Source organism: Chiloscyllium plagiosum, chromosome 35 (genome assembly GCF_004010195.1).
Source record: "Chiloscyllium plagiosum isolate BGI_BamShark_2017 chromosome 35, ASM401019v2, whole genome shotgun sequence".
In the NCBI taxonomy this organism is placed as follows: domain Eukaryota; kingdom Metazoa; phylum Chordata; class Chondrichthyes; order Orectolobiformes; family Hemiscylliidae; genus Chiloscyllium; species Chiloscyllium plagiosum.
Genome location: NC_057744.1, coordinates 10193507 through 10204965, shown reverse-complemented (window position 1 = coordinate 10204965; position 11459 = coordinate 10193507). Strand labels below are relative to the sequence as shown.

At 41.2% G+C, this 11459-nt stretch overlaps 1 protein-coding gene across 1 annotated transcript in view; it reads right to left on the bottom strand.

Annotated features, from left to right (window-relative positions):
* Window positions 1-8653, bottom strand: part of sik2a (salt-inducible kinase 2a) — a 147206-nt gene extending 138553 nt beyond the window's left edge. The window contains exon 1 of the mRNA XM_043676644.1: window positions 7878-8653. Within this exon, the coding sequence (XP_043532579.1) occupies window positions 7878-8012 (135 nt within the window). The 5' untranslated portion in view covers window positions 8013-8653. The remainder of the gene's footprint in view (window positions 1-7877) is intronic.
* Window positions 8654-11459: the final 2806 nt, after the last annotated feature.

Genomic DNA, 11459 nt, shown 5'->3' with positions numbered 1-11459 from the left:
GTTGGGGAGCCCAGAACTAGAGGCCATAGGTTTAGAGTGAGAGGGGAAAGATATAAAAGAGACCTAAGGGGCAACTTTTTCCACACAGAGGGTGGTATGTGTATGGAATGAGCTGCCAGAGGATGTGGTGGAGGCTGGTACAATTGCAACATTTAAGAAGCATTTGGATGGATATATGAATAGGATGGATTTGGAGGGATATGGGCCGGGTGCTGGCAGGTGGGACTAGATTGGGTTGGGATATCTGGTCGGCATGGACGGGTTGGACCGAAGGGTCTGTTTCCATACTGTACATTTCTATGACACTATTAGAAAATTCAACAAATATGCTGAATAATTTTGGGCTAGAAATAAAGACATGGATATGTTATATGCAGTTACCAGCCTAATTCAAACCCCATCTACAAAATTACCTTAGCAATTTGTAGTGTACAGTATTTATAATAGGTATTTATATTCCCACACAAAGATACAGCAGTTTTGTTTGCATTGACAAGAGATTGCACTAACATGGTTGGAGAGAAATAATGCCAATTGCGATACTGGAACAGTTACTTCATTCAGCGCAATTAACTTCACTTCATTGATAGTAATTTTCTTTCAGCTGATTAATGACACATGCATTGAATCATGTAGCTCTTTGCCTGATTGACAGCTTCGCACGCCACAAATCTAGATAGAGTTCGCTCAGCAAATAAACCACAAACAGCTTTGTAACCTGCTCCTAACCACTCAAACATTTCAACCAGGATATTCATTACTATTCCAACTACCCATCAAAACCTGTACTGCCATTCTCACATTCCGATCAGTTAATCTGAAGTGTCAACATCCCTTTTCCCCAGCACACCCCAATCCCCCATCCCATCGTGCGAGTGTGCGAGTGTGCAGAGAGAGAGAAAAGACTACCTCGCCTTCTTTCCATGGATGCCGCCTGACCCACTGTGGTCTCCAGCACTTTTTTGTCTCCAGTACAGATTCCAGCATCTGCAGAACTTAGAACTACATTAAATTGGCTGGCTAAGTGTTGTACAAAGCCACTCCAGTTGCAACCAAGGCAGCATGCAACTAAGTCATAGATCAGGTTTGATTGTCAGCTTCTGCTGATCTTAGATAAGACAACAGTAGGGGTGCTATGACTGACCTTCCTACCTAGGTATCCTGGTGTGAGAAAGGAGATCTTGCTCTCTTGTTTACCACACAGTAATCTCTGTCAGAAAGAACACAGGATCAAACCCAAATGGAATACTCCCCAATGATCCAACAACACAACCATGTGAAATTTAATCCTATGACTGTTACATCATACAAGGATGACGAGTGGTCAGTGTTGGACTGGGCTGGACAAATAAACCTATTGGACTAGAACATGGTGTTGAGAGATTCTTAACATCATACAAGGAAACCATTCAGCTCATTACATCTTATAAAAAGACAGGAATATAAACCAAGCCATTCCCTCATCATCTCCTTGTTGTCATGCAATTTTCTCTTCAGATGATAATTACCCAACTCCTTTTGAAATCAATGTTCAAATTTGCCTCCATCACTCCCTCAGGTAATGTACCCCAGATCCTAAACACTGCATAAGAATGGATTTTCCCCATGTCACCCCTGGTTATTTTGCCAATCACCTTAAATTGGATAGTAGTCATGATTTGGAGATGCCGGTGTTTGACTGGGGTGTACAAAAAAGTTAAAAAAATCACACAACACCAGGTTATAGTCCAACAGGTTTAATTGGAAGCACACTAGCTTTCGGAGTGATGCTCCTTCATCAGGCGAAGGGGCGTCGCTCCGAAAGCTAGTGTGCTTCCAATTAAACCTGTTGGACTATAATCTGGTGTTGTGTGATTTTTAACTTTGTACACCCCAGTCCAACACCGGCATCTCCAAATCATGACCTTAAATTGGTGTCTGCTGGTTCATGCCAGTGGAAATAGTTTTCTCCTGGTCTACAATGCCCAGATACTTCATGACGTCAAGCACCCATATTGAATGTTATGTCAACCTTCAAGGAAAACAGCTCAGTTTTGCCATTCTACACACACAAAGTTTCTCATTACTAGAAATATTCTTGTAAATCTTTTCTGCATCTTTCCAATGCCTTCAACATGCCATAAAGTTGTTTCCAGAACTGGATAGAAAATTCTAGTTGAGGCCAAAACAATGTTTTATTAATCTTCACACCAGAAACTAACCCTCGGAGTCCACATCCTCTTTCAAAAACAAAATTACAAAAGAATTTATGCCTCTGCATTAAAGTGTTTAGAACTTTCAGTATTATACAATTTGCGAAAAAGGAACAGGATTAGATTGGATTGCAGTTAGAGAGAAAACAGACCTCAGGTAGAAATAGAAATAATGCAATTCTACCACCATCTTCCATAAGAATGTATTCTCAGGATATCTACTTTCAAAATTGTATTCACCAAGCCTTTTTCTGAAATAAAAATTAGTTTGCATGTTGCTTCTGCACAGGTTTGAACCTAACTTATGAAGTATAAATCATTGGTGCTTACCATCTTGATTTGATTTGACTTATTGTAGTCGCATATACCCAAGCAGAGTGAGAAGCTTTGTTTTGTGAGCAGTACAGGCAGATCACAGCAAACAAGGTCATATAGATCATAGGGTGCTTAAACAGAATAAAGGTATAGAAGTTTACAGCTGCACAGGAAGTGGCAAAGCAAGATCAATTTTATTTGAAGTTAGAGAGGTCCATTCAGTCTAATAACAGCAGGGAAGAAGCTGTTCTAAATTTGGGACAGCCACAACTTTGTTATCACAACCTTTCTACATACGCTTCTTATTTCAATCCCACTGTCTATTACATCTACTACCCTGCTTGAGTTTGAATATTATTCTGTGACTTTGGAGCAACAGGATTCCAAACAACAAATCCATGGGAATCACTTTGAAATACGTTCTTTTAAAGTTGCACGCACACAATTTAAATAAAGCATGATCGGAACAAAGTTTCTGAAAATTTACAGCTTTCTTATATCCATGGTTTAGAAAAAAAAAGGTCAGTGACATTCAAAATTGAAATTAGTCCAAATTATATTCTAAATTAGTTAGATGAAACAAGCTGTAATATAATAATTGATTCACTAATCAATGAGATATGAAGAATATATATTTCCCATTTGTGATCCGCTAATTTGAGCTTACATACACTGACCAAACCACTAAACAAGAAAGGGTTTGGAGGGATATGGGCCAGGCACTGGCAGGTGGGACTAGATTGGGTTGGGATATCTGGGCGGCATAGACGGATTGGACCGAAGGGTCTGTTTCCATGCTGTACATCTCTATGACTCTATGACAGTGACACTAGGGTCCAGTAAACTGCTGTGGAGAAAATATTTCAACATTGTCCAGTTACTTCCCAAACAACCTGCTTTACTAGTGCATAAAAATGACTTTTAAAAATTGTGTTTCCTTTGCCCCTGTGGATTTAAAACATGTGCAACTTAACTGAAGGACAGATTGTTTTCAGCAATTTGCTGTCACAAGCTCACCACGTTTGAATGAGGGAATGTCTTTGTTTTTATATTTGACCTTTTAACCCAGCACAAACAAAATATGGTTAAAAGCAAGATTCTTTATTGAACAGTGACATACCCCTTCCCTCACAAATTTACAGAATTAATTGCAGGAGACAGGATTAATGCAATAAATTCTTTTTCCAGCACCAGATGAAATTGTAATGCAGCTTGTATGTTGTACAGTCCAAGAAAATCTAACCCTTGGTAATATACAGCACAGTACTCAGGCAGATTAAACATGCGTGAATCCATACTTATATCACATAACATTGTCGGCGGTTTAATTTAATATCTCCGTTCTATTTTCAATTCACTTGGGGTCGTGCGGGTCACTGGCTGGGAAGCATTTATTGCCCATCCCTAGTTGCCCTTGAGAAAATGGTGGTAAGCTACCTTCTTCACCGTTGCAGTCCATATGCTGTAGGTAGGTTCGCAACACTGTTAGGGAGAAGATTCCAGAATTTTGTCCCAACAGTGAATGAGCAGCGAAATATTTCCAAGTTTGGATGGCGAGTAGCTTGGAGGGGAACATACATGGCAATTTAACTTGCACACTCCGGGCCACAGGAATAGATTAGGTCCTACTACAAGATTTTCAAAAAACATATTCCTTTTAGCATTTAGTATTAATACAAATTTTGTATTTAGATTTATATTTTCAACTACATGGGATTTTGACCTGGAGAAAAGAAAAGTTAATTATTTCAGTTTTAAAAATTTGGAAATGTCTTTTGAGAAATTTTGCATGCAACATGAGGGGCACGCCCACAAGGCTAGGACTCGAAAGAGTCTGTGGCCCTAGGCTGAGGTTGCCCAAGAATACGTCTTAATCCCAGAGGGGCGATAGAAACAAAAGCCACTAGACATAGAACTCTCCTCATTACGGATTCCCTACAGTAACAATTAACTAGCCTTTATTGCCTCGAGGACGCTTCCAGCTGTTGATAGCGTTCAACTTTGAAAGACTAGAGGAAAATTCCATTCCTGCAGCATTTTAAAAATATAGAAGCTAACTAGATGCATTGAAAACATAGGGCTGTGCAGAAAAGTGACCAACATTTGTACACACCTTTTGCAATACTGGTCTTGCATTGTAGGCAAGGGAATTTTGCTTTTATACCCTGAACTATTCCAATTGAAGGATAATCCCCAATTTACAGATCTGCCTTCTTCATTTGTTCAACGATTTACAGATTGAAGAAAATGATGTCCCAGGTACAAGTAATGGGAAAGAGGAGAAAAATCATTCAAATGTAAAGCCCTGTGCCATCAGATTTAGAAAATAAACAATTTTTGCACTTATATGCAATTCAACTGTAACTTAAAATCAACACTGTTCCTATATTAACCCCTATATAAAATGAAGATGGAAATCCTGCATATCTTGCATAATCGATTTTAGTCCATGAACATCCGGCTGAAATTCACGCTCATGGTGTTAAACGATTGGGCAGTGGGGTTGATATAAATAATACATATACATTCCTACTGCAAAAATAAAACTGAAAAACATCGAACCAGATCAGAGAATAATGTGAACACAATTGAGAGCCCTTTTTAAAAGACGTGCCTCCTCACTCCTTAACGATATTGACTATGTTGCTGTGTGTTTCTCGCCGATAAGATGCAATCATTCAGAAAAGTACGGGGGTTGGTGACATCTTTCACAGGTCAACTTTACATCCTCGGGCATTCCTGGTCATTATAAGTTTTGCGAGGAAATACTTCTGCAAAACACTGTGGAGCTTCACTGCTCATGTTTTAAAGGGATGGCTGCACTTTCATTCTCGCTGAGTCTGGTCCCTTCATTCCAATCATCTTTTGAGATGATCCAAATTAAAGAGTGCGTTTGATGTGTTCCACTCAACCAGAGACAGCATCTTTTGTTTAAAAAAAAGGGCGATGGGGGGGGGGGGGGGAATGGGGTGACGGGTGGAGAGACAAAAAAAACAAGCATTTGGAACTCTGAGGTAACGTGAACACTCCCACCCACTGGCGACAAATTGAAACAAAGCGACTGCACCTTTTAATATTGAAACACTTGACAGTTACATTGAATTTTCAGCCTGTCTGAATAGGAAGGCTGCAGTTTATCATGAAACCCCAAGTCGCACATGAAAATCTAAACTCCTTTTGCCACATGAACTTGAAAATTGACGGACTTAAATATAAGTTGATCGTTGCTCCCCATTCATAAAATTGCCATAAAATTCGTGAGAACTCCCAAACCCAGTGAAAGTGTATTTTAAAAACAACTTTTCAAAGAGAGAGAGAGGTTTCAAGAGGTTGTTTTTTTTTTCCCCTGCAGTTTTGAATCCAGAAAGTTTGGAGTCAAGTTTGCACTGTAATGTGTCGCTATCCACCTCAGTATCTCCATCAATTATTGAAAGGGGTTCTACCCGTTGGAAATCTGAGCGCCTCCCAAGGATCTCATCTTCTCAATCATCAAAATACATTGGGACTGTTGTTTAACGCACAGGGTAATCCTCACCTGTAAACAAATTGCAAAGCCTGGGAGAGACGCGTATAACAAGCAATATTTCAATCCCTGTGCGTGCCTTTACTATAACATAAATTGATTATCACGTTTAAAAAAAAGGTCAGTTTAATATGGCGAACTGGCCAGACATATGAGTTCATTAAAAATGTATGAACACAATGTTCAAATCCCTTAGACAGAAGGTTTCACAAAAGTAACTTTTTTGTTTTATTCCAAACTCTGTTGGAAAGTGTAATTTTCACATTATAGTTAAAGCAGTGGCCTGTGACACAAGGAAAATCAATTTAGCAGGAGTTACATAGCGTCTAATATCCCAGAACTGACATTAAAAACGTTTTACTGACCGACGCCCGCCCCCTCCCCCCAAAACATCATTTGTCCCACAAGTTTTAGCCAGACTCGAGCTCTCTATCGTTAGAAATTCTCTCGCTCCTAGGCACCACAGAACCCAGTAAAAACAAATCTTCTCGCACAACTGTTCCTTCCAACCTGCAGTACGACTCATTCTAAAGTTCGTTGAAGTATCGTCCCGCAGAGGATTGAAACGCGAGGATTTTTTTTAAGTCATCGTTTTATTTCTCAGCTGGCAAGGTTAACTACGATCGAAGCCGATTTATCTCCGTTCGGGCAAATTGATTTTGTCACCAGGGGATCAGCAGTCAGTCCAGAATTCCAAAAGAGGCACTCGGCCTAAAGTGGACCATCATTTCTACTGAGTAAATTGTGTCCAAAGAGACTACAACAGCTCCCACTTGCTAAAATCATTTTAACTTGCTACATTACTGGATACATGAGTACAATATAGGGTAGACAATTTTAAACATTGTTGCCTTTAGCCTCATTATTGCAAAATAACCGCCTTATGTTATGTTACGTACTGACGTACAAAGAAAACAAAACCAGACATTCTCGAAGTCAATTACATTTTATATCACGCCAAGAGGTGATTGACTTCAGGGTGACTGTCAAACATTAACAGTTTGGACAACTGGATACAATAAAAAAGCGAAATTAAGAACAATATTGTCTGAAAAACTAAAATTTAACAAGTTATGCTTTTGAGCCCAAAATAAATGCATTTCATTGTTATACTTTGATAAAGGACTCGGCGGAACCCTTTCCAGATATTGAATTCACCTACACAATTACGCATCGCTCTTTGCAACAACAAAAATCTACCTATTGCTGAAGGTGACTGTGTACTGGGGGGAAGAGCAAGCAAGCCATTGCCACAAGACCAACGTGCATGTGCTCAGAATTAGTGTTTCCAATACAGACAGATAATCCATATATTTACAGAAAAACTCAAAACTACCAACACATTGCAATGCAGGGAGCACCAAATTAAAAAAAAAACACGACTTCCCATGTTAACATGTGCAAATGATCCGAGTGTGCTCCTTTTGCAGAGAGAACTTGGCAGCTCTGAATTGAATGTCCCTGGCACGAGCAGACACACGACCGAATATGAACCAGGGTTTGCATCTGCTGCTCAAACACCGCGGCTGAGGAATTCTGAGAGACTCAATTCCAGTCCAAACCTGAAGCCCAAAACACTTTCAGAAACAAGAAGGCAGTGGGGGGGGGGAAAAAAAGCGGTTTGTCGCAAGTGTATTTTTGGAGGGTGGGGAAGCACGTTCTTTGAGATTTTTTTTTAAAAAATGAAAACTCCTTAGACATGCCTCCCAACCCCAGTCTACTATCCTCTTTTTTTTGTCCCTATCCTCATTCGGCTGCGATAGTCTCCTTCCCCCTTTTCTGTCGACACATACACAGAAGCAAACAAAAGGCTTGATGCATTTTTTTTAAAAAATCCCCCCACTTACCTCAGTTTTGGTGATGCGGTGTCTGGCCAGCTTGACGACGGCGAAATTGCCTTTACCTAAAGTACGCTCGATATCGTAGAAACCCACCCGCACAGACGCCCGATGCAGTTGACTCGGGCAATCGGCCATGACCATGCTGGGAGCCGGTATAACACAGCTACTGCACTCATATACACAACACTGGACCCACAACAACAAACACACCAAAGTAAGTTTCTCTCATGTGTGTGCGTGTGTGGGGAGGGGAAGCAAAAAAAAAAAGAAAATATATTAATTTTGGAAAAACAAAACAGGATCTAAGAAATGGTCGGAGGATACTTTAAGGAAGATTTGTGTGTGTGGGGGTGGGAGGAAAAAGGAAGCAAAGTAAAAAAAAAGGTGGGTGGAGGGCGGGATACTGGATAGTCTCAACCCCGATCTAAGAGGCAACAAAAGGGAAATAAGGTTCTAAGGTCCCGGTCGTTGCAGGAGAAATCATTGCTAGCCTGGCTGACGCATATTGACGTAAAAAACTCCGGACTAATGTGTGCAGAAGGCGGGTTCTGGAGCTTTTTCTCACAGCCCTGCGAATTTATCTCCATAGCAACCCTATCCACCTTTTACGTCAGAGACAGCCACTTCTATTCTCGAGGTTGTCAACTTTGAAGTCTAAATACTGCCACAGCGCTGCTGCTGCTCCTACAGAATGTGCTCTCTCTCTCTCTCTCACACACACACACAGGATTCAACACCTAAAGCAGGGGAGTTTCTGCTCTGACTTCACGTCTGCTGCCTCTTCGGAGATTTTGCCTCCTTTCTGCGCACTCACCTCTTCCCCCCCCCAACCCAAATTAAGAAACTGAACACCAAAAGGGAGTTGGAGACTTCTACTCTCTATTGTTTTCGAGTAACTTCCTGGTTACAAAGTACATCACGTGGCAGCAATTTGGATGTTCTACATTTTTTCTTGAAAAAAGGAACAAATGTTTTGCAACAGCGAGTCATCTCAAAATCCAGGCACAATGCGTTTCAGCCTCCCCTCCCCCCAAACACACAGACACATATCAGTGCACATGGTGATGCTGGAGGTTAGCATGATTGCCCAACTATATTTGAGTGAGCTCCAATTACTCTTTATTCTGCTGACCTTGCCTGCTTGGAAGTGGAAAAAGAAGCAGTCCTGCCGCGAAAGGGATGTGTGTTTCTGTAGCGCCTTTCACGACCACGGGCTATCCCCATCTTGCAGCCAATGAAGTGAGTCGTGAAGTACAGCCACGGATGTAATGTGGGAAACACAACAGCCGGTTTCTATGTGGCAAACTCCCCACAAACAGCAAATATGTGATAATAATCCCATTAGGGTGCCTCCTCTTCAAAACAGCTTCATGCACAGTGCCTGAGCAGGCAAGGAGGATTCATGTGGCATTGTCCCGACCTCTGAGCCAGGAAGATTGGGTTTAAGTCCCACCTGCTCCAGAGATGTGTAATGCCATCTCTGAACACATTAATTGGGAAAATATACCTCTCAGGCCAAACAGGGCTTCAATTTAATGTCATATCTGAAAGAGAGCACCTCCAACTCTGTAGCGCTCCCTTGGTAGAACACCATCAGGTGAGTCTGTTGTGGTCAAGTCCTGAAGTAGGAGGCAGTTGAACTCAATGTTCAGATTCAGAAACAAGAGGACAATAACTGAGCTACAGCTGACATGTGACTGAGCTTGCCAATGAAGCCTTGTTGCTCAATATAAATGCCTCTTGCCTGCAGGTATCAAGTAAATATAGCCCATTTGTTCCACCAATGACACACTTCATTTCAGAGGGTGGTACAGTCGAGAGGTGATTAAAAACAACTCCATTATGCTAAAGATTAAAGGTATATTCAGATAAGCTGGGTGAAATATTAAAAACATTATTTTAATAGGGTTTGATCTCAGTGAATTCATCATTCTCCTCCATGAAAGTGAAAACATGTCTAATGTACTGAACTTAGTAAAACACAAGAAAGAACTTTATCAAACAGTGAAAAACACACACATTTCCTCACATCGTAGTGCAATATAACATCCATAAAGTATTATAAGTTATATCAGGGAAATAAATGTACAAAAGTTCTGATGACAAATATTTCATAATGAGAGAAATGGATAGCCAGAGACTTTTCCCCAGGCCATTAATTGCCAGGCATGAGGGGTCATAGTTTTAAGATATTAAGAGAAAGATATAGAGGGGATGTCAGAGGAAGGTTCTTTACACAGAGAGTTGTGAATGCATGGAATGCATTGCCAGCGGTGGTGGTGGAGACAGAGTCATTCGGGACATTTAAGCAACAGCTGGACGTGCACATAGATAGCAGTGAATTGAGGGTTGCGTAGGTTAAGTGATTTTATTTTACATTAGGATTAGTCCTCGGCACAACATCGTGTGCCAAAGGGCTTGTCCTGTGCTGTACATTTCTATGTTTTATGTTCTATGTTCTACCTATTTCCTATAGTCTAAGAAGACATTTCGTCCCAATTTCTGCTTGCCAAACACTTCTGCGTACAGAATCTTTGCCACATTGTACAATAGCAACAACAACTTGCATTTATTTAACATGGTGAAACAACCAAATGGGCTGGACTTTATAGAGATGTTATGAGTCCTGCCTGCTGCCTGGGTGCTGGAAAGAAACCCGTGATGCCTTCTTTGACTGAAGTGGCATTTAGACATTTTAGACATTTTGCCACCAGTGAGGTTTTCCTTGGATTAAGATATACCTCCCAAGCCCTGCTAGCCAATCAGAGTAGACAGGCAGGAGGCTGGAAGAACACAGCAAGCCAGGCAGTATCAGGAGATGGAGAAGTCGACGTTTCAGGTGTAACCTTTCTTCAGGAAGGCCAATCAGAGGCCAACAAATCTTGGAAACAATAACATCACTGTGGAGGTAGCATTTGATGCCAGAAGACAATTAGAAGAAGCCCCCAAGAGTGAGGAGCAACAAATTACAGCTATGTAATGATGGGAGGGGTATGGGTGATGGGGAGAGGGAGTCAGGTGGGGGAGGGGGGATTCACCAGCAAGGGTTGGGGAGATAGCTCCGTGCAGACAATCCCACATTCCCAATGTCACATCTTTCACTGTGGCACTACTAAGACTGAGAGACAGAGCCAACCCTCCCTAGGAAACCGCAAGCAGTCTCCACGGTTTTACCTGTTGCTTGTGTAGCTTATGCCTTATGCAACTTGGTTAATACCAACAGTGGTGGGATGAGGACCTTAAGTCGCCATTAATTGCCAATCTAATTGCCATAATTGATGTCAGGGCAGGAGGTCCAAACAATGGGTTTCTGTCCTAAAGTCATTCTGTGGAGGAAGGGAGGCGGTGGGGTTCAGGCATATCACCACCCTGTGTAATTAAGTACCCTTCTGCCTCTAAACACAGCACAAGAGAGGCCATAAGCTGTTTTAACAGCTAAATTATTAAACAAAATTAGACACTGAGCCATATAAGGAGACATCAGACCTAAAGACAACTCAAAGTGTTATGCTGTAAGGGGAACATTTAAAAGGTGGCAAGTGAGGTGGAAAGGTTTAGGGAGGCAGTTTAATGTTTCAGTAGTTGAAG